Source organism: Cucurbita pepo, chromosome 12 (genome assembly GCF_057944985.1).
Source record: "Cucurbita pepo subsp. pepo isolate OVF chromosome 12, ASM5794498v1, whole genome shotgun sequence".
NCBI classification, from domain to species: Eukaryota; Viridiplantae; Streptophyta; class Magnoliopsida; order Cucurbitales; family Cucurbitaceae; genus Cucurbita; species Cucurbita pepo.
Window position 1 is genome coordinate 421,834 of NC_141809.1, and position 21,298 is coordinate 443,131.

Below are 21,298 nucleotides of genomic sequence, written 5' to 3' on the forward strand. Positions count from 1 at the left end.
AAATTATTTCCAAATTTTGCATTAATTATCCTATATTTTGTGATTGATTACGTGATTTATGGTAACAAAATTTGGAAATAATCTTTAATCATTAAATATCATATAGAACAATATATTTTTAGAACAGTAAAATAATATATAATATGAAAAAAATGACTGAAATTGTCATATCGTCATTGGTTCTCAATTCTCTATCGTTTGTTCTTCAATATTCTTCACGGTTCAAACAAATCTTCTCGTAGTTTTAGCTAATGAAATTCTCACGATTCATAAACCTTACGGTCATCTGGCCCCAAATCAACCATTATTTTGTATGATCTCGAGATAAAAGATCCGTAATTTCAATATTTATATAACTTTGGGTGTTCATATAACTCGATAATACGCCCAATACAGACTATCCAAACTAAACCATAAAAAAGTTGGGTTAGTAAAAAAAAAAAAAAGAATCGAGTTGGGTTGACTTGGGTTGAGTTGAGTTGATATTTTTTTGGTATGATCAACTCGACCAACTCGAAAATAGGATTATAATCTCAACTCAACTCTACTTTTTAATATATTAAAAATATTTAATTGATATTATGACTTATTAATATTTGATGTTTGAGTTTTATGAAATTATAATTATTAATGTAACATGTATGGTGTGATAAGTTTTAACTTTTTAAAATAATAATAATAAAAAAAAATAACCGACAACCCAACTCAATTCAACTCGAAAATAGAGTATTGGGTTGAGTTGGGTTATGACGTTTATTCGGATTGCTTGAATCGCCAATTGTTTATCTGAGATCTCACATCGATTGAAAAGAGAAATGAAGTATTCCTTATATTTAAAACCTTAAGGCTAATATCAATACTTAACGGGGCAAAATGGACAATATCTGCTAGCAATCGGTTTAGGCTATTACAAATGGTATCAGAGCAATACGTCGGGCGATGTGCCAGTAAAGACATTAGGCCAAGGGAAGGTGAATTGTGAGATCCCACGTCGGAAACCTCTCCCTAATGAACATATTTTAAAATCGTGAGATTTACATTATCAGACAATATCTACTAGTGGTAGTTTGTATTTAATAAATTCATAGGTCTTTCACGTCTGTATTTAATAAATTTATTTATTTTTTAGTTAGGATGCATAAAACATAAATTTATTATATAAAATAGAAAAGTTTAATAATTCATTAGGATTAAATTTTTGTGAACAAAAAAAAAAAAAAAAAAACCCTTTAAGAAGTGAATTTTTTGTTACCCCCGTTGAATAATTTTAAACCTTAATTTTCATTATAATGACGCGGCGTTATATTATTTGTCGGTCGCGAAATTTCTTGTGTTCCTCGGTTACCCAAGTTTTTCCGAACCTTCTCCCACTTTCGTCCACAGAGTCCCCTTTTTTTCAGAGAGGCAACGGCAAACTCAAGAAGAGATGTTTAACGAATAATTAAATCGGAGAGGAAAAATGGAAAAATCTGAGCTCGGAGCCCTAGCAATCGAAGCGAGAGGTTGAAGACAATCTCAATCGGTCGAATTCGATTCATCGCAAATTATTGCAGTAATTTTGTTTTGAATTCGTTCGCAACGGAGCAAAATATGGTGAAGAAACGGGTGCCGGATTGGCTCAATAGCTCTCTCTGGTCCTCCACTCCTGTTGACGACGATCGCCTCCACCGCTACACTTCGGAGCCGGCCACCACCACGTCGTCGCCGGAACCCGTCGTTGAACCTCCGGTTCCGGTTCCTCCTCCGTCTGCGAGCACCGTCGTTAGAACCGAGTCTCCCAAGTCTGATACTAGAGACTCCAGGGTTAATAACAATGTGAGCAACGACGATAATGACACTTCCTCAGGCCCTTCTGCTGAGGACGTATCTCGCCAGGCACAGCTTCTTGTTGAGGTTTGCATTTTAGTGTGATCTTCTGCATGTTTAGGATTGTTCATTATTCTCATTTCTTTTAGTTGTTGATTGTTTCATATCTTTTGGATGGCAGTTGTCGAAGAAGGTCATAAATCTGCGTGAATTGCGTAAAATTGCGTCTCAGGGCATACCGGATGGTCCAGGAATTCGTTCAACCGTCTGGAAAGTATGTATTCAGTAGTTTTATTGTGCGTCAAAATTATTTGCTGGAGCAAATTTAACTAGATTTTTCGTGAAGAGTCTAAGATAAATTGTGATCGGTTCGTTTGATTGATCACAGCTCCTATTGGGTTATCTGCCACCAGATCGTGCGCTCTGGACGTCTGAGTTAGCTAAAAAGAGGTCTCAATACAAGCATTTCAAAGAAGAGCTTTTGATGAATCCTGTAAGTCATATTGTGGAACTTTTACTCTCCATTTTGGTCTCTAACATTTTGTAGAGGGATTCATTTAGTTGTCCGTGGTTTAGGGGCTGATCACTTAGCTTTGAGGACAGCAAGGTCTTGTCGACCAATTGGAAATGAAAATGAAAGAATTGCATCCAATTTTCTTCATTTCCTCTCCGAAATTGGATTTCTAGATTGATAGTGACAATTTCTTAATCATGAATTTATTCTCATTGTCTTAATTTTGTGACCTCTTTTTCACTTTTTTTGTTCTTCTGTTCTTTGGATTGTTTTCCTTTTTATCTACTTTATTGTGGGTCCTCACCAATTTAGAAAGTATTTAATTCTGTATAGTGGTACATCATATGATAGCAATTTCTCTTTTCCTTTCACAAAATACACACATTATCAGTTGGTTTATTCATATTCTAATTAATCGACATGATCTTCTTCAAATTTGTTACCATACGGTAATCGAAGCAAAAAATGATATGCTGCAATCAGTACTGTCTGTCTGTATGTACAAACATAGTATTCTTACTGTTTTTGTGGCTAGTCAGTCAGAAATTTCAAGGAGGTTGGAGAAAGCGAAAAGTTACGAGCATGATGAAACGAACAGAGGTCCACTCTCAAGGTCAGAAATAAGTCAAGAGGAACATCCTTTGAGTCTTGGGAAAACCAGCATTTGGAATCAGTACTTCCAGGTATCCTTTATTATTAAACTTGTGGATACAATTTTATCCCCAGTTCTAATCTTAAGAAATCCATTATAATAATGTACTCGTAGCAAAAGTGTTTATGTAAAATTACTGGCCCTCTCTGTATTGAACTCTTCAATAATTCTGTAAACTGTAACTTTCTGTCAATCAGAATCCTTGAAGTGTACGATGAAATTTTCATTCACATGTATGATGAACTTTGGGCTGAAGTAGTTGTGTTGATTCCAACCCTAAACTAAATAACTAAATCTTTTCTTCTTCTCTTAGAGGATGGAATGGTGTTTGTTGATTTTAGAATAATCATGCCATAATGAGAAATTTTGATTTTTTCAGATGAACTTGAGTATTTCATTTATGTGATCATCCTCTATGAGTTTTCTTCTAGGGATTATTTCATGAGAAATATTATTAATTGGGAAAAATCAAGCTCATGAAGAGGTCAACTGTTTATGCAACTGGACCCTTATAAGTTTACATGGAATTGAAGAAGGAACTCAAGACTGGAGAATTCAATTTGGAAAACATGTTTTGGTGTTGATAAGTTTGTAGTACTTATTTGATGACCTGCTTTTTCTGAACCTTGGCCATGATAGAAATCATCATAACGTCTTCTTGTTGTGGAAGACTATGCTTATATTTGATTTTACGAATGTCGTGCTCTCACCAAATTTCTATATTTACTTCAATAATATATCAGTCATAACCTGTCTCTGTGTTTCATTCGTATTTTTTCTGTTTGCGCTGTTTTACATTGATAAAACAGTATGAACATGTGTTATTACGTCATTCTAGTCTAATTTATCACATACATGTTAGGACTCTGAGATTATAGAACAGATTGACCGAGATGTGATGCGTACTCATCCAGATATGCACTTCTTCTCTGGGGACTCATCACTTGCAAAATCTAATCAGGCCAGTCTTTGATTATGGCATAAATAATTGGCATGGGTTATTAGTTTTATAGAGGTTAAACGATTATCTTATGTTAATTGTGCTTTGTACTTTCAGGAGGCTCTGAGAAACATCTTAATCGTATTTGCAAAGTTGAATCCAGGAATTAGATATGTTCAAGGGATGAATGAAATTTTAGCTCCTCTATTCTATGTATTTAGAAGTGATCCTGATGAGGATAATGCGGTAACTTTTCTTTACACCCTCTTCCCCCATCCCCCAACCCCCTGATTTTAGCTCTGTATTCCTGGAAATGTGCTCCTATATAAGTAGGTCCTTTTGCCTATTAGCTATTGGGACACATTTTGATTGCTAAAAATTTCGGTAGTGAACCTAATCATAGCTCAATTGGTAATACATTATAACCTCGACCAAAAAAATGTCATCTTATGCATATATCACAGAAAGAAACGCTGTGTATTAAATGGATTCGTTTTCTTAATGGCAATGTTGTTATCAGAAGTTAAATGAGAAATTGTTTGGGAAGATCATGAGGAATCAATTTGATTACCATGAAGTTTTTTTCCCAACACAAATTACTGTTCCTTCTAAAGTAACAATAATTATGGCCATTGAACTGTTAAATATTATTTTGTTCCAACAATGTTGATATGAGAATAAATTTCTTTTGAGTAAATCTACTTCTGACTGCATGAACTTTTTTGTTAGGTTTTTCTTTATTGATTTTTACTGTTCAATTTCAGGCATCTGCTGAAGCAGACACGTTCTTTTGCTTTGTTGAATTGTTGAGTGGATTTAGGGATCATTTCTGCCAGCAATTGGATAATAGTGTTGTGGGAATTCGCGCCACAATCACAAAGTTGTCCCAACTTCTGAAGGAGCATGATGAAGAGCTCTGGCGTCACCTTGAGATCACAACCAAAGTAAAATTTAATTTTTGAGATAGTTTTGAGCCTTCAATCATTCATTATTTTAATTTTATATTTGGCTATTTCAATGCTTATTTCTTTTCGTGATTAGTCCTATAGATCATGGCAACCACTCTTAGAGGTTGCCTACTTTCTCAGATTACAATTCAGCAGGAGAGTGCATTCAAATTTGAAATGATAGAACTTAATGCACTAAGATTTTCACAATTGTTTTGAAATTGTTAAGTTAAAAGTTTTCTAATCATTTTCCTCAGCTTTGAATATTCTTTTGCTTCTTGATTGTTGAACATTTGGGTCCTTTTAACTTTTATAGAGCCATTCACTTATTTGCTCTTTAGTGCTCCAATTTTTTTATCACCTTTTTAAATTCTTGCTCATTTTATTTTGCATATCTAGTTTGTAGGCTACTGTTTCCATGTGTACTACTCTTTTTTTAGTACTCAAAACTATAATACCTGATACTTATTGTTGCATTTCTCTGATTCGTCAAATGACAGGTAAACCCCCAGTTTTATGCATTTAGGTGGATCACTCTCCTCTTGACCCAGGAGTTTAATTTTGCAGACAGCCTTCATATATGGGATACAATTTTGAGTGATCCTGAGGGTCCTCTAGTAAGCTTTTCTTCTTTTAGATTTAAGTTATCAACTCAAGATCCATGTATAATATATGAAGCATTTAGTAAAGAACTGTGGTATAAGAATGACCTGACATCGATACGGGATGAGAAATTTTGGCACATTGAACTACGTGTCCGCTTCGGGTAGCTATTTGTCTTTAGATTATCTTCATACGGTTGATGATTTCCTTATGGTAGTTACAAAAAATTATAGGCATTGCTTGTGCATGTATTATGTAAGAGGTTGCACCGAAAACGTGCTCGAAATTGTAGGAGAATTCCTGTAACAGCCCAAGCCTACCACTAGCAGATATTGTTCTCTTTAGGTTTTCCCGCAAGGTTTTTAAAACGCGTCTGTTAGGGAGATGTTTCCACACCTTTATAAAGAATGTTCCGTTCTCCTCTCCAATCGATGTGAGATCTCACAATTTAGTGTACTCAGTATAACATTTCAATTGTAGCAAATCGAGCTAGACCTGATATTCAATCAATTTGCAGGAAACACTTCTCCGAATATGCTGCTCGATGTTGATTCTCATTAGACGACGCCTACTTGCTGGCGATTTTACAGCTAATCTCAAACTGCTTCAACACTATCCCCCAGCAAACATCAGTCATTTGCTCTACGTTGCGAACAAGTTGCGTAAACAACCTTCGATCTGATCTCTTTTTTTCTATGCTGTAGTTGCTCTTGCGCTTGGATTTCCTATTTGATTCTAAAAGATTATAGTGTTGGTCAATCACTGGATGTAAATGTTGGTTGAAAGAATGACTTATAGGGGCAGGATATATAAAAGGATTGTTCATTAGGTGTTGACTTGTAGTAGTTATTCTTGTGGTATTGATCCTTTTGTAGTTGCACAACTTTGGCTCATTGTTTATTCAATTTTCCACGTTTCAACTTCTATTCAGGTTTTCTTCTTTCATTTTGTCCGCTTTGACCCGTTATTTTATGCGTCTACGGTGAGGTTTATATACCCTTGGAATGCTTCTTTCCCCTCTCCAATCAATGTGGAACTCGGCTTCATTCCACTCTAAAAAATTATTTTAAAAAGTATATGATCAATTGATGGCTTGATTTCCGCTCCATAATTGTTGAACTCTAACAAAACGATGTAAGGCACATTAATAGCTTACACATAAAGACCTCAATATATAATTTTATTAAGATCGAACCAAATCGAAATATTTATTAGTAAATTACAAATGGGTGATATATATATTCGATAACGAAATTCTCTTAATTGTTTTCAGTAAAATAATAAATGTAATAGGTAACTTGGATTTTTTTCGTTGAAACTTGAGTTTTTTTTAAAAAAATTTGTACGCTTAATTAATTTATCACAGATATCATTGGTATTCTTCCTTTTCAAATTTCAAATTATAGTTAATTTATAATATATTTATTAAAGAGCCGTTTAGAAACAACATCCGACCTTAGCTCAGTTGGTAGAGCGGAGGACTGTAGTAGATCGCAGCTTAATCCTTAGGTCGCTGGTTCGAATCCGGCAGGTCGGATTTTTGCCTTTTTTTTCTTTTTTATTATTATTTTTTTCATTATTTCCCCCTTTTGATCCGTTCTTTTATAACCTTATTACTTCCTTTCTTCTGATAAATTCTCGCGTCTTTCTTTCCCTCGCCTTCTTTGCTTCGCTCTCTTTTGCTTTCTCCCGCGTCGGAGTTTTGGAGTTTCGTTCGCATCGTATCAATAAATCTGTACTCTCACGAGCTCATTACACGATCCAAACATTTTTCTCCATCAGAGTTATCACTTCAGCGCGCGAATTTTGATCTCCGAAAAGCACTCTCTGGAATTCAGAAATGGTTAGTAACAAAGATTTCTCGTCCTTGTTGATCTTTTCTTCGTTTGAAGTTATTTATCTTTGTGATAATCTTCTCCTTCAATAATAATAAGATCGATGCGAATGAAGTTCATTTGTTTTACTTAGCATTGTCCGATTCAACTCGTTTTCTTAATGAAATTGTTGATGTTGATTTACACGGACGCTTTTGTATACGAAATGTCTTTCCTATTTCTAATTGATATCGAGATGGCTTAAGGAGGAAGCAACCTTTGCTTTGATGACTCCTGATTCTGCGTTTTCCGCTTTGATTGTGTGATTAGTTTAAGTACTTAATTGTTGAATGAGATTGTTTTTCTTTTCTCTACCTAATCTTCCGTCTGTATGTGTAAACTCAGGCTAATGCTTTACGCTTGTATTTGTCGTGCATTCGGAACACTCTCGAGGCCGCTATGTGCCTTCAGGTATTTCTATCGTTGTCTTGTCGCTGTTATTTCGGTTAAATTTCGTTCGAGTTGTGATTTTTTGGAGTTTGATATATTATTTTTGGAATCGAACTTATTAGGTTCTGTAAAGTTTTCTTCCTACGGACTATTTGCCTTACTAACTTGAAGAATGCGATGTTTAACTGAACTCCTTGCTTGTAATTGCTTCTTGTAAGTGAATATATTTTCATTGCAAGTCCGAACGAAAATACTTCTATACGCATGTAGGTGTTCCGTTCCATCCAAAAATGCACTTGGTGAGAAAATATTCACTGGATAACTGTTTGATATGTGATAATAGATCAAGAGAGTGCAGGCTTATAGTAATGTTACGTCTCTAAATTTATAGTTCTCATTGAAGTAGAATGAATTCGTTGAACTCCAGTGTTGTTTCTTCTTCCGGCTTACATGTTTTCTTTTGAGAAACCTCATAGACAGCCGGGTGACTTGAGTGGCTGAACTTGGATATCCTTCGAAGTCACCAGTATCTGCGTTAAGAGTAGTGAATATTAAGTATTTTCTTTTAGTACATTGAGTTGGGAGTGAATGAAGTGTGCACATGACCAGTTATATTTGTGTACAGTGTTTCTCGCTGGAATTTTTTTGAAAATTTTTGTTTCACTTTGGATATTTGCTTTCTATCTAATATAACTCTCTCCTTGTCTGATTCACTTTCACATGCGTATGATGTTTGATTTATCATACTTTTTTCTTTTTTCATCTGATTACAGAATTTTCCTTGTCAAGAAGTTGAAAGACACAACAAGCCAGAGGTTGAACTAAAGTATGGTTAAGTCTTCTAGTTCATCCTAAAACCTTATTTTGCATTTATTACAGATATATCCTTGTTTGTGAGCCACTCTGGAGACCTGAATTGCCTAGTTAATGAATTCATTCATGAACCTATTGCGACCATTCTTGGGATCACTTTATGAAAGCTTTTAGTCTTGGGGATGTCTGATAGCCATTTGCTTTTCAACATTCATAGTTATAACTTTGTGATTATAATTTTATAATATAGATCATATCTGGTTACTGCATAGTTTTGTTGTCAGTCGTCACTTGACTTAATAGCATTTTCTTGTTGGTTGGCTTTAGCCATGTCTAAGCATGTATTGGTGAGTTGAACATGTGTTGGTAGTTGGTTAATACCTATCTGTCTTGCTGACTTGCATAAATACCTGCCATGCTAATTGGCAGGCAGATAAATGATAACAACTTCTCAGAAACACTAATACGCCATTCTCCAAATCTTATTAGTTTTTCGTTACACCATGCTAATTGAATTTTACCTGGAATGCAATTATTAAAATTTGCTAATTTATGTCGGCTCTTATTTTCTTGATCTTTACCCATTCCAGGACCAGCTCAGAACTTATTCTCAATCCTGTAAGTTTCAGCATTCCACCTTTAGTGATGATTATGATGAACATTTCGGAAACATCAAGCATTTATTTTCATCTTTGATTTTCAGATTAGAACTTCGTTATGCCTCATTATAGAGAACTGTTTTCTGTGATGGAATTTTTTAATGTTCCCCATGGGAATACATTTCGTCTGCATCTGCAACATGTCAGCCAGTGTATATTATTCTAGTTAAACATTTGTCCTTCCTTTGTTGCTTTTAATTGGAAAATCATGTCAGTGCAAAAGAATATCCTTGGGAGTTGGGAGTAGTCGGGGAATGGTTTCTTATTATTATTTTTTTTTGTTAACTGTGATATTTTGATGGACACCAATGATATTGCTTCAATATATTGCTCGTGCAGATCTTAATATGTAGAAATGAGTCAGAGAAGTGTTTGATTGAGACATCTATAAACTCTCTCCGGATCAGTCTCAAGGTGATTTTATTCCTTTTATTTTAATTTGATGCATTTGAGGCATTATATGGCCATAAGTCCCTTTCTGCCCCATTAGGCTAAATCCTTCGATCTTTTCCATTATACCTGAAGAAACACTGCTGATTTATGCAATTATCATCACAAATTACCACAAACTTGTTCACAATTATTTTATGTGAACTCTTTCTTGTGCACAGGTTAAACAGACAGATGAACTGGAGAACATCCTCACTAAAAAGTTCCTACGATTTCTGTCAATGAGGGCAGAAGCTTTCCAGGTGCTGAGAAGAAAACCTGTACAGGTACTGATAGTGTCTAATCATGAAGTTAACTTTCTGCTTTAGTTTAAGATGATATATTATAGCGACTGCGGTGTATTCTCTGAAAAAACTTTCAACAATTGGAGATTATTTTTGATTAATTACTTGAAAATACTTGGAGCTGTACTACTATGATGATTGTGTTTTCTGACTTTTCAAGTTACCACGAACTCATATTTCATATCTCTTCGAGGGCATGAGATTAAAACTGGCTCACCCCTTATTGAACGAAAACTGAAAGGGGAGTTGCCTCATGCTTCCTCTGGAGATATATATATATTTTTTCTCAACAAGCATTGAAACTTGTACTCAGATAGTTGTAAGAAATAATTTTATACTTAAAAATGATCTATCCATATATATGTTTTGGTATTAAACCTTTATAGCCATGCATGTCTTGTGGTGAAGCTTCAAAGATTCTGGATGAATTATTTACTTTCTTCTTCTCTCTTCTTTTTTCCAATATGAACTACTTCTTCCCAATCAGATAATATTTCAGATTGCTATTCTTGTTTGCCAAACATATGTGTGTCTTTCAGAATTGATCTTTCTGTTTCCTTATGGCCTCATTTTACAGGGATACGACATTAGCTTTCTCATAACAAACTATCATTGTGAGGAGCTGCAGAAGCAAAAGCTCATTGATTTTATTGTACAGTTTATGGAGGCAAGAATTTTAACACTGCCGAAATATCTCCTTGATTTGCTTTTTTTTTTTTCTTACTACCCAACCTCCTCCAATTTACCCTTTCAAACAAACTTCCCATTGCTGGGGGCGTCGTAATATCCTAACTAAGTTTGAATAATATATTTTTTTCTTTCCTTTTTTTTGCAGGATATTGATAAAGAGATAAGTGAACTTAAAATGTCCGTGAACACTCGGGGAAGGCTTGTAGCAACAGAGTTTCTAAAGCAATTCATTTGATGTCTCTCTCTCTCTCTCTCTCTCTCTCTCTCTCTCTCTCTCTCTCATATATATATATCCTGGTAAACTTCCATTCCCCTGCTTGTTATATATATATACGTATATTTATATATGATTTGTTTCCATTTATTTTTTATGGTACTTAATTTTCATACAACTTTCATGGGGTTTGGACTTGACCCAGAAAAATACACTGTGGGTGAAATAAGCTATATATATATATATAGTCTCGTTACAGCAAATTATTCCTTAAAACTCGACCACAGTTCTCATGACAAATTATTCCTTGCACAATTTCTGGTCCGTACAACCTGTTTGGATTGATTTAGCTTTTGGACTTCAAACCCTTGGGCTTTCTACATAGAAAGGGCCATTTTTTCATCCGAATTCATAATCTCTGTAGAGACGTCTTAAATGTCGAGCAATGTGTTAAATAAATCCACATGGTATTTTCCTCTTAGGTTAAGAGGTAGGTCCAGTGGATAGGTTTGATTATTTATTTATTTGTTTTTATTTGGACGCTTTGATGATTTGCAGAGTTGCTCATTGCAAATTGCCTGCCATTGTTGAGAGTTTGGATGGGGATCGTTACATCCAATAATTATGTTGCTGTAAGTAATTATTGCCCCTTCTGCATCGTCTGTACTCAAAATCTCTTTGCTTTGCTTAATCCACTTTTTCTGATGGTAATATACTATTTTTATTAGGTTTCCTTTTTGGCCTTCATAAACTAATCGTACTCTGTAGCTTTTTTAAATATATTATTTAGCCTTTTTAAATAGATTATTTAAAAAATTTCAAATTTTCAAATTTTCAAATTTTCAAATTTAAAATAATATATTATTAATAAGCCTTGATCTTTGATTAAAATTTGCAAAATAGAAAATGTAATCAACATAATATTTGTTGGATTTCTCTTGACTTAATTTTGGAATTGGATCATAAATGGAAAGATGAACTAGGGATGAGTTACTGAAATTTTTCTAATTTTGATTTATTTTTATTTAGTCACATTACTGTTGATTTATAGTACTAAAGAATAATAAAACGTCAAATATCATTAAAAGAAAACATTCTTCTCATTATTAATTTAGTTAATTGTTTTTTATATAATTGATTTCATACATATAAATGTTTGCTTATTTTTTAATTAACATATAATACAAACATTAATGGAAGAAACTTTGCAAACACCCATCATCATCCCATAACTAAAGAAAAAAGGGTTTCCGTGGATTGAGGATTCCTCGTCTACCAGATAGAGCCACTGGAAATGGAAGAAACTTTGCAAATGCCAGCCGACGTGTTAAATGGTATATCTTTAAAACATGCCACCCCATCTGTGTTGATAGCCAAATCCACTTGCAGCGTCTCCCATACCTTTTTCTTCGGGTTTAGTACGTCGTCGGGCTCGCCTTCGAATCCTGGGAATTTTATTCTTTCTCCGACATTTGCGTCTTTGGGTGGCTCGACTAATTCAACCTAAAAAAGTGCACCATCATAAACGCAAGTTCTTTTTACACTCCTGTTTTGTTAAAATCACGATTGACAATATTCAATGATGATTTATGTTATTTTTTTTCATCTAAAAATGATTCAATTTATATACTCAGGCTGGTATAAAAAAGTGCTTTGCCCTTTAAAATACTCTTAATCGTATAAAAGTTAATATTACCATTGTCATTTCATAAATGCTTTAAAGTGAGACTTGAAAACTGCCATTAGCAATTTTGAAGTAAATTTTGAAAGGATGAATACCAAATTCTAATCCTCCATTTTTATTCAAAATTTTAGTTGATTTCTACATTAATGAATAATTTTGAAATATTTATGAATGATCTAGGAATATTGCAACTTTTGAAAGGGTACATACCCATTCAAATTTCCAATTTTCATTCAAAATTTAAACGAATTTCTACTTTAATGAGAAGTTTAAAAAGATTTATTTGTTTTTTTTTTTTGAAAGATACGAGTATGGTTAAAACAAAAGCTGATTGTTTAGGAGTATTTTTAGTTGGAAAAGCTTGCAAAGAAGGACTAACCTTGGTGTTGTCGCTATTGGAAGCAGCCAGAACCATGGCTTGGGATTTAATTCCCCTCATGGACGCCGGCTTCAAGTTGCAAAGAACACAGACCTTCCGGTTCTATACCAGCAGAAAATGATAATTAATTATTATTCATTACAACAATCCAAGTAAAGAAGAGAAGAAGGGAAACCTGCATCTCTTGAAGAGGTATGTAGTTGACCAGTCCACTGACAACGGTTCGGGGCTGCGCTTCTCCCACATCGATTTCTTCCACATATAGGGAATCAGCATCAGGATGCTTCTGAGCTTTAGTAATTAATCCTACTCGGATATCCAGTCTTGTTATCGTAATTCCTGCTTCCACCGCACCACCACCACCACCAGCTTTCGGTTTGCGGCCTGTGGAGGATTTTGCCTGTTGCTTTTTTTCACTGCCTTCAACAACAAACGAATCATTTAGAAAAAAACATTTGCTAGAAAAACATTTGTCTAAACTGGTCTATATTAAAATGGAATCAAAGTAGAAGTAAACATAAAAATATTAGCTTAAAAAGGAGCTTTTTAAGACCGGGAAGAATTTACGTCATTCATAAAATCTACAACGGGATTCGGGAAGTAACAGAAGAAAAATGGCGAAATTTTAACCAACCAACCTGAAACGTTAGTTTTTTCTAGGTGAGCAGCAGCAAGCTTTTCTGCTTCTGCTTTAACAATGCGTTGAGCCTGACTTCCGGCAAACTTGTCTCTGTATAGTTCTACTTCTTCGTCTTTCTGGAGAAAGAGAGTTAAAATTGTCACCAAGGTCGTTCGTTACCCACAATCACACAATAAATGAGGCAATCTATATACCAATTCTTTGAATAATGGGTGTGGTGTGCCAATCTTATGACCAGAAGGTAGAGTCTTCCACGGTTGCTTTGCTCTCTCGATGTCTCCTTTCTCTTCACAAAGCGAAATACGCCGTTCCAGAGGTAAATCCAGCTGCCTAAACACCTTCAAATGTATATGGGTAATGGTTAAAAAGCATAATTTTCTGGAAGATACACACAAAATTATATAGAAAAAGAGGATTAAAAACTGATATTCGTTGCCAAATACCTACGCATATTGTTCATTTTCACCAATTACATGTTGTCTTACTCACGTTTTTAAAATGCCTATGCTAGGGAGATGTTTCTACAATCTTGTAAAGAACGCTTCGTTCCCTTCTCCAGCCGATGTGTAATCTCACGATCCACCCACCTTCGAGGCCCGTGTTCTCACAGGCACCAGTTCCCCTCTCCAACTAATGTGGGATCTCACAATCTACCCCTTTGGGGCCCAACGCCCTCACCGACACTCCCAACCGAGGTGAAATCTCAACACGTATATATATACACACATAATTAAATAATAATTTTTCCTTCCATAAGTTAAGTCGTCTAACTTGAGATTCTTTAACATTCAAACATAAAATGATAATAGTTGTTCGTAAAATAGTTATTTGAATTGGGATAAAAAATGGACGCCATAATCTATCAACTGTTCAAAGAATGGTCTAAAAATCAACACAGCCCATACATTAACGCTCAACTGCTAATAGAAATGTGGAGAATGTGTCGTCAGAATATTTACCTCATCTGAGAAAGAAGGCATGAAAGGTTCTAATAAACATGCCAGAAGATGCACAAGTCCAGTTGAAGTTCTCATAACAATATTGCACGAAGGTTTGTCCGCCTTGTAAAGATTCCAGAACTGGGATGTCTGTGCATGGAAAACATGATAAATAGCCAGATTCCAAAGAAATTTTAAATTTTAAACAATAATGAACATGATACAAACAAGATTCAAATGAGCCAATGACTGTTTACTTGCAAATATGTATTTCCCTCGCTTGAAATAGCCATTGCAGCTTTTAGACCTTGTTTTAGTTTAACCTGTAAAAAATATCCACAGAACAATTTCATTTCAATAACCGACAAAATCAAAGAGGAAGCAGTCAATATTTTAATATCACAAATTATCCTGTTCCTATAACAAAATGGCTATCAAACACGGATCAATTTTTTTTAAAGTACCTTCTCCATTGATTCCACATATTGGTCTACGTATTTACCAACTTTTTCAGCCAAACCCAATGTTAATCCATGAGAGTCCGCGTCAGGAGCATCAGGAATTATGGAACCATAACCCTGCCCTGTGAATCGAGGATTCAAATATGTTTTAACCGTAGGAAACTGCATTAGCTCTTGACACAAAAACATAATTAAGTTTTGGGACATTTTATTGCCGTTTTATAGGAATTAATATAGTGCTCGGAAATATTTCATAGACCTTTATAGCAGTAAAGATGGTGCCCACTTGAAATGATCGATTCTTTAGAATAAGAAGCACAAATTCTCGATTGGGCAACTGTTTCTAACCTTATTGGCTATTATTTAGTAAAACTCATTTCCACCTTGCAGTTGCAGTTATATACCTACAAGTTTCACTTGAGACAATTTCGGTTCTGAAGCAGAAGTTACAAGAAAAAACAGAAGTACCAACCTAAAGGTTTGGCAATGAAGCTCAAAACTCGATGAATGAAGTTGCCCAAATTGTTCAACAACTCGCCATTGAGTTTTGCTTGTAAATCAGCCCATGTGAATAATGTATCTGAAACCTAATTTTACAGATTTTAAAATTTTAAATATATATAAGCTATGAGCAGAGCAGAGAATACCAGAGGCAATAAAGTGGAAAGTTTACCTCAGGCCTATTGGCTAATAAGTAATATCTCCATACTTCTGCAGAAATATTTGTATCTTTTGCATCGTTACCAAAAACTCCAATGCCCTTACTCTTAGAAAATTTTCCTGTACAAGTAATCCAGAATAAATGTTTATAGTAAGGTATTTCCAAACGGTGTATACAAATTATTCATCCCTACAGATGAATTAGGGGTAAAAGAACATGTACTGACTAAATCATTCATTGTTACCTGCTTCATAGTTTAAGTATTCAGTAACACTAATGGTTTTCATCAAGGTCCAGTCTTCTCCAGTTCCGAGCAGTGTAGAAGGAAACATAACCTGAATCATAATACCAGAGAACTAAATAAATATAAATTCAAATTTAGATGTGAGACAGAGATTTATTACAACGGTCATGCTAAATTACAAGTTTGAAGAGGTTCATCAGAAGGTCATAACAGAAACTGGAACTTCCAGTCTTTTTAATTTTTTTTTTCTTTTTTTTTTTTGTAAGAAACAAGGAACTTCCAGTTTCTGACTTCGACTGATCGAGAAAGGGGTATTTTACAACTAATAAACCTCACTTTGAAGAGATTAACCAATTTTTGCACTACTTGATATAGAGAGTTACCAAATGCATATAAATTACATTTTCAATTTTAAGAAAACTATTTTCAGATAAAATAACACGTTTGTCCTCTATTCTCAGAAGTTAGGATGAAAATGGCGTTTGTAAATCATATGAAAAAAAGAATAAGAAAAAAAAAAGGAACAGATTTTTCTTCAGACAATAAGGAAAGTTTAATGGTAAGGATACCTACAGTGTGGAAAGGAACATTATCCTTGCCCATGAATTGAAAGAGCTCCACATTCTCTGGATTCTTCCACCATTTCTCCCATTCATTTGTGTAGCATGATGTAATGGAGACATATCCTATTGGTGCATCAAACCAAACATAGAAGACCTAAAAAAATTGAAATCAAAATTAACAAAAATTTATTTAGAAAATTGTCTAGCTATTAAAATAAAAAAGATTGAAAAAAAAAAAACGAACCTTGTCCTTGAACCTTTCAAGTGGAACGGGAACCCCCCACTTTAGATCTCTTGTAATACACCGGGGTTTCAACCCTTCCTTAAGCCAAGCTTGTGTTGCTTGAATAGCATTTTGGCTCCAAGATCCAGCCACAGACATCTTGTTGATATATTCTTCAAGTTTATCTCTCAGCAAAGGAAGTTCAAGAAACATGTGGTTTGTGTCACGGATACGTGGGGATGTTTGACAGACCTATTTTCCAAATATTAACACTCAGTTGCTATCTTGGGGGGAAAATGACAAACTGATCATTTTGTTTTATTTATAACTATTTTCTTAATAATAAACCTGGAAAAAAGTACGTGAAATTAGATTCCGATACGAAGCTTTTGTAGATGTGTTTCTGGGTATTCCTTTAACATTTCGTCCAAGAGAAAGAGTTCCTCTAATTCTCTAACTTTTTTTATAATATTGTTATTGGAAACCTGCTTAATTACCTCTACTCATGTAACACTGGTTTTCTAGAGCTGTCATTTGGAAACTGTGGGATGAATGAAATGCTAGGATCTTCCAAGGGATATAAAGACCCTCAGAAGAAGTGATGGATTCATCTCTCTCTCTCTCTTTTGAAAAAAGTTAAAATTGGTACCCACAGATGGTATCTAACACAAATTCATTCTAGCAAAGTTCATGACTCTTGACCATGCAAATGTGTTACTAAAACATAAACCACGCTTCGAACTGCCAACAATAGATTATGAACAATCTTTTCATTGTTTGCTTCAAGCTGTGAATTCGTCCTCCAATAAGGAAGAGAGACATTGACCCCTAGACTCTTTTGGACTTAGTGCAAAACAGATTTCAATAGCTATTCCAAACTTCCTTTTCAATAATAGATTCTTCCTTATAATAATCGGATGAACTGAGTTGCAGATTTGAAAACTCAACAGGATTTCTCTCCAACAATTATTATTAATAAAAAAAAAAAATTGAAAAAGAGAGAGAGAGAAGAAGGAGAAGAAGCCGCCAAAGGACCTCTTTGCTGCTGTGTGTGAAAAGGAACATGCCAAAAGAAAGAAAAAGAAAAAATGGGAAGAAAAAAAAAAACTCTTCCAATTGGAATGTGTTTCCCTAATTTCCTAGGAAACTTATGCAGTTCCATGCACTTATTAAAGGTTTTGTAATACAAAAAAAATGTTTCTCAGTCGCAGCAAATCCATGAAGTACCTTGCACCTGGGATCTTTCAATTCCGTTGGATTAAGTAGTTTCCCGCACTTTTCACATTGATCACCACGTGCAGAGTCATACTCACACCCTGGAGTTGGACAGATGCCTTCAACGAGCCGATCGGCTAAAAATCTCTCACAAGTATCACAATACAGCTGAATTATGAGTAAAAAAACAAATAAATATCATGCATGAAATCAATGAACAGAAGTAGAAGAACTCAAGCACATGCAACCAAAAGTAACCAGGAGAAGAATATAATACTCAAGTGATAAATAAGCCTACCTGTTGCATCGTGTTCTCAGAAAGCCAATTGTTCTCCAATAGTTTTCCAAATATTTCTTGACAAACTTCAGTCTGCTGTGATGATGATGTGCGACCAAATTCATCAAAACTAATACCAAACCAATCGTAAACTTCTTTGTGAATTTTGTGGTACCTGACAGTGCAGAAATAGTTAAGTAAAGGTCCAAATCTTTCCTCGGATTTAGGTGATCTCTAAGCAGGAAGTGAAAACTGAGATTCAAGGGAGGAAGAGAGAGATTGCAGGTCACAAAATATATAACTTCATTCTGAACAGTCGATTAAGTGTTCAAGTACTTATAACTCGGCCAAGTTAAACCATTACGGAGGTAAAAACGAGATCGTCTTCAAAAATGCTCCACGAAATTACTTGCATGTGAAAATCAGAACCGTTCAAGACAATCCGAATATGATAAAAAATGTCATGAAGTGAATATGACAGAGTATCCAAGTCCAGAAGACAGTACTAAAAAGCCTGAGATCCAGATCTCTGTCTGATTTACAAAACTATGCTCGTGGAGGATAGAAGCGAACTTGAAAGTGTAACATTACGCGAGTACAAATTATATACAAAACAAACTATAGAAAGCCGAGCGAACTATTTTCCAGAATCATAGAAGAAGGTAGTAGCCACGACGAACAGAAACCTGAGAGGAAATCTTACTTGTCACAAATCTCTTTTGGAGAACATTTCTCTTCCATTGCTTTTGTCTCCGTCGCCGTTCCATACTCATCGGTTCCGCATATGTAAATAGCGTTATAACCTCTAAGACGACAGTACCGAGCAAAAACATCAGCACTCAACACACCTGCATACACATAAAATCAATCCAGCCGCTTGGTGGAAGTATAACAGGATACTGAAATCAAATATAAAACAGAACATTTCATCCAGCCTTCCAATAATCATAACCGCATCACAAAAAGCGCGCGCATTAGAAGTAAAACAGAGTAGGCGGCATAACTCCTCAAATCTCCATAATTCATTTCTCAGAAACCGAACAGCAACCAATTCAAACACAAGAGCACAGAAACGCAAAGAAACAACACAGTCCTCAATCAATCAAACACACGGAAACATATATACACAAAAAGCGCGCGCAGTAGAAGTAAAACTGAGAAGGCGGTATAATTTCTTAACTCTCCATCATTCAATTCTCGGAAACCGAACAGCAACCAACTCAAACACAAGAGCACAGAAACGCAAAGAAATAACACAGTCCTCAATCAATCAAAACACGGAAACATATATACACAAAAAACGCGCGCATTAGAAGTAAAACTGAGAAGGCGGCATAACTCCTCAAATCTCCATCACTCAATTCTCAGAAACCGAACAGCAACCAACTCAAACAAAGAGCACAGAAACGCAACGAAATAACACAGTCCTCAATCAATCAAAACACGGAAACATATATACACAAAAAAACGCGCGCACTAGAAGTAAAACTGAGAAGGCGGCATAACTCCTCAAATCTCCATCATTCATTTCTCAGAAACCGAACAGCAACCAACTCAAACAAAGAGCACAGAAACGCAAAGAAATAACACAGTCCTCAATCAATCAAACACACGGAAAAATATATACACACATGAGAAAGAACATTACAGCCAATGATGTTGCCGAGGTGAGGAACGTTATTGACGTATGGAAGAGCGCTGGTAATGAGTATATTCCTCTTTCCTGGAATCGGAAGCTTTGTGGCCTTGGTTCCGCCGCCACCGGCGTCGCCTAAGACGTCCGCCATCTCTATCAATCCGCCGGAAACTCAAAGGTTCCTCCTACAACAACAAACTCTTCCTCGATCAGATACCTTCACCGGAGAGAATCGAGATGATGAAGAGCAGAGAATTTTGGAGCACTGCAACTTGGAAACGTTGCAAGTCTCAGTGTTGAGGAATTATCTGTTTTTCTTTTTCCTTCTGAGAGTTTTCTGATTGGGTAAAATGCACATTTCACGTAAATAAGCTTTTTATATGGAGCGTCTGCCCCTGGTTTCCTCTGATTGGGTGAAACTTACCTTTCAGAGTAGGAAGCATGAGAATTAGAAAATTCTTTTTATTTTCTTTTTTTTTTTTAAACAAAATAATGCCTCCTTCTTTATTGACAAACTTTTCTTTTGGCAGATCAATTGTGAATTGCCTAGTAGAAGGTTCCTTGGTAGCATCCCGAGGTGCATTTTGTTGTCTTACATGATACTCGAGATATTTCTCACTCTATAACATGACACCTCTCGCTCATCCATTCCGCTCATGCAGGCGTAACACCCTTTTTCATTATCATCTACTACCCTTTCGTTCCTCCCCGCTATTCACGCATGAGGATCGTCGTATGTATGCTCGACTTTGGTTGTCGGTGCTATAGGTAGGAGTATATTATGACAGGATCACTCATCGGGGCAAACCAACCTTCCTTCAAGAAAAATTGTGCTATGCCCCCGGTCCCTGTAGATGGAACGACATGCCTGGTGGTTTCTAGGTTGCAGCACGTCTAGTTGTCAACCCTCCTCATTTGTTATATTATATATAATAAATGAGATAAATTTTCATGTGGGGAACTTGATTCGAGCAAATTTCGTTCGGAATTCTTGCCCATACCAATAAAAATAAATGAGAATTTTCATGGAGAATGTATTAGAGTCTTCTCTATCTCCGCCTCATAGATCTCTTTGAAGCCCCGATGAACAGCGGTCGTAACTATAATGGTCCTAAAGTAGCGAAATTCCTTGTCGGGTAAGTGTCGACTCACACTGTTTCCTGCACCTGGACAGAAAAACCCTATGAAGTTTCACTGTTTCTTGGGATTGACTTTCACTGTTTCCTGGGATTGACTTTGGGCTTTTCCTGCGCAGCTTAGGTGTAGGGCGAAGAAGGCCCCTTCCAAGGAAGCCCGAACCATCAGTGAGATACTTACCAACAAAAAGAAAATATAACCTAAAAAGGATCGTGAGAATAAAATAAAATATTTTAATTGTGGTTCCGAATATAATTATTTAACATAGTTGAAATAAAATACCATTCCCATTGCAAGATTCCACCAACTTATCCTTAAATTGTGCCTTTTTATAAACACTTTTAACCATATAAACCCTAATTTTCTCAAAATATTCCTCCATTTGTTCTTGCAAGTTGATAAGA

General features: G+C 35.4%; 3 protein-coding genes, 1 long non-coding RNA gene and 1 other non-coding gene across 5 annotated transcripts; 4 read left to right on the forward strand and 1 right to left on the reverse strand.

Annotated features, from left to right (window-relative positions):
- Nucleotides 1–1,341: 1,341 nt before the first annotated feature.
- On the forward strand, nucleotides 1,342–6,386 carry LOC111807739 (uncharacterized). Its single transcript, XM_023693610.2, has 9 exons — nucleotides 1,342–1,893; nucleotides 1,988–2,080; nucleotides 2,195–2,299; nucleotides 2,860–3,003; nucleotides 3,835–3,933; nucleotides 4,030–4,158; nucleotides 4,677–4,856; nucleotides 5,360–5,476; nucleotides 5,980–6,386. Exons 1-9 carry the CDS (start codon nucleotides 1,591–1,593, stop codon nucleotides 6,142–6,144), a joined length of 1,335 nt encoding a protein of 444 aa, XP_023549378.2. The 5' UTR covers nucleotides 1,342–1,590; the 3' UTR covers nucleotides 6,145–6,386.
- A 526-nt stretch (nucleotides 6,387–6,912) lies between these two features.
- Nucleotides 6,913–6,999, forward strand: TRNAY-GUA (transfer RNA tyrosine (anticodon GUA)). Its single transcript is given in 2 exon segments — nucleotides 6,913–6,949; nucleotides 6,964–6,999. It is a non-coding gene; the product is annotated as a tRNA-Tyr (tRNA).
- Nucleotides 7,000–7,083: 84 nt separating this feature from the next.
- On the forward strand, nucleotides 7,084–10,865 carry ARPC4 (binding protein). Its single transcript, XM_023692391.2, has 8 exons — nucleotides 7,084–7,305; nucleotides 7,682–7,747; nucleotides 8,500–8,552; nucleotides 9,130–9,157; nucleotides 9,538–9,612; nucleotides 9,810–9,914; nucleotides 10,510–10,599; nucleotides 10,768–10,865. The coding sequence occupies exons 1-8, from the start codon at nucleotides 7,303–7,305 to the stop codon at nucleotides 10,855–10,857; spliced, it is 510 nt and encodes a 169-aa protein (XP_023548159.1). The 5' UTR covers nucleotides 7,084–7,302; the 3' UTR covers nucleotides 10,858–10,865.
- Nucleotides 10,866–10,883: 18 nt separating this feature from the next.
- Nucleotides 10,884–11,569, forward strand: LOC147789795 (uncharacterized). The gene is made up of 2 exons (XR_015423081.1): nucleotides 10,884–10,919; nucleotides 11,395–11,569. It is a non-coding gene; the product is annotated as an uncharacterized LOC147789795 (long non-coding RNA).
- A 345-nt stretch (nucleotides 11,570–11,914) lies between these two features.
- LOC111806880 (methionine--tRNA ligase, cytoplasmic) lies at nucleotides 11,915–20,117 on the reverse strand. Its single transcript, XM_023692390.2, has 17 exons — nucleotides 19,770–20,117; nucleotides 18,825–18,969; nucleotides 18,143–18,296; nucleotides 17,857–18,012; nucleotides 16,651–16,881; nucleotides 16,417–16,560; nucleotides 15,844–15,934; nucleotides 15,612–15,718; nucleotides 15,411–15,525; nucleotides 14,942–15,060; nucleotides 14,735–14,800; nucleotides 14,499–14,627; nucleotides 13,734–13,877; nucleotides 13,538–13,655; nucleotides 13,075–13,319; nucleotides 12,900–13,001; nucleotides 11,915–12,339 (listed from the first exon to the last, which is right to left on the reverse strand). Exons 1-17 carry the CDS (start codon nucleotides 19,906–19,908, stop codon nucleotides 12,109–12,111), a joined length of 2,436 nt encoding a protein of 811 aa, XP_023548158.2. The 5' UTR covers nucleotides 19,909–20,117; the 3' UTR covers nucleotides 11,915–12,108.
- Nucleotides 20,118–21,298: the final 1,181 nt, after the last annotated feature.

Bases quoted from the DNA above. Each gene is read 5' to 3' on its own strand.
- LOC111807739 (XM_023693610.2), top strand. From the start codon at position 1,591: ATGGTGAAGAAACGGGTGCCGGATTGGCTCAATAGCTCTCTCTGGTCC. The intron at 1,894-1,987 runs GTTTGCATTTTA...TTTGGATGGCAG, and splicing joins AGGCACAGCTTCTTGTTGAG to TTGTCGAAGAAGGTCATAAA. The intron at 2,300-2,859 runs GTAAGTCATATT...GTGGCTAGTCAG, and splicing joins AAGAGCTTTTGATGAATCCT to TCAGAAATTTCAAGGAGGTT.
- ARPC4 (XM_023692391.2), top strand. The intron at 9,158-9,537 runs GTAAGTTTCAGC...TTGCTCGTGCAG, and splicing joins CAGAACTTATTCTCAATCCT to ATCTTAATATGTAGAAATGA. The intron at 10,600-10,767 runs GCAAGAATTTTA...TTTTTTTTGCAG, and splicing joins TTATTGTACAGTTTATGGAG to GATATTGATAAAGAGATAAG.
- LOC111806880 (XM_023692390.2), bottom strand. From the start codon at position 19,908: ATGGCGGACGTCTTAGGCGACGCCGGTGGCGGCGGAACCAAGGCCACA. The intron at 14,801-14,941 runs GTACTTTAAAAA...TATTTTTTACAG, and splicing joins ATGTGGAATCAATGGAGAAG to GTTAAACTAAAACAAGGTCT. The intron at 13,002-13,074 runs GTTTCCCTTCTT...CTGCTGGTATAG, and splicing joins TACCTCTTCAAGAGATGCAG to AACCGGAAGGTCTGTGTTCT.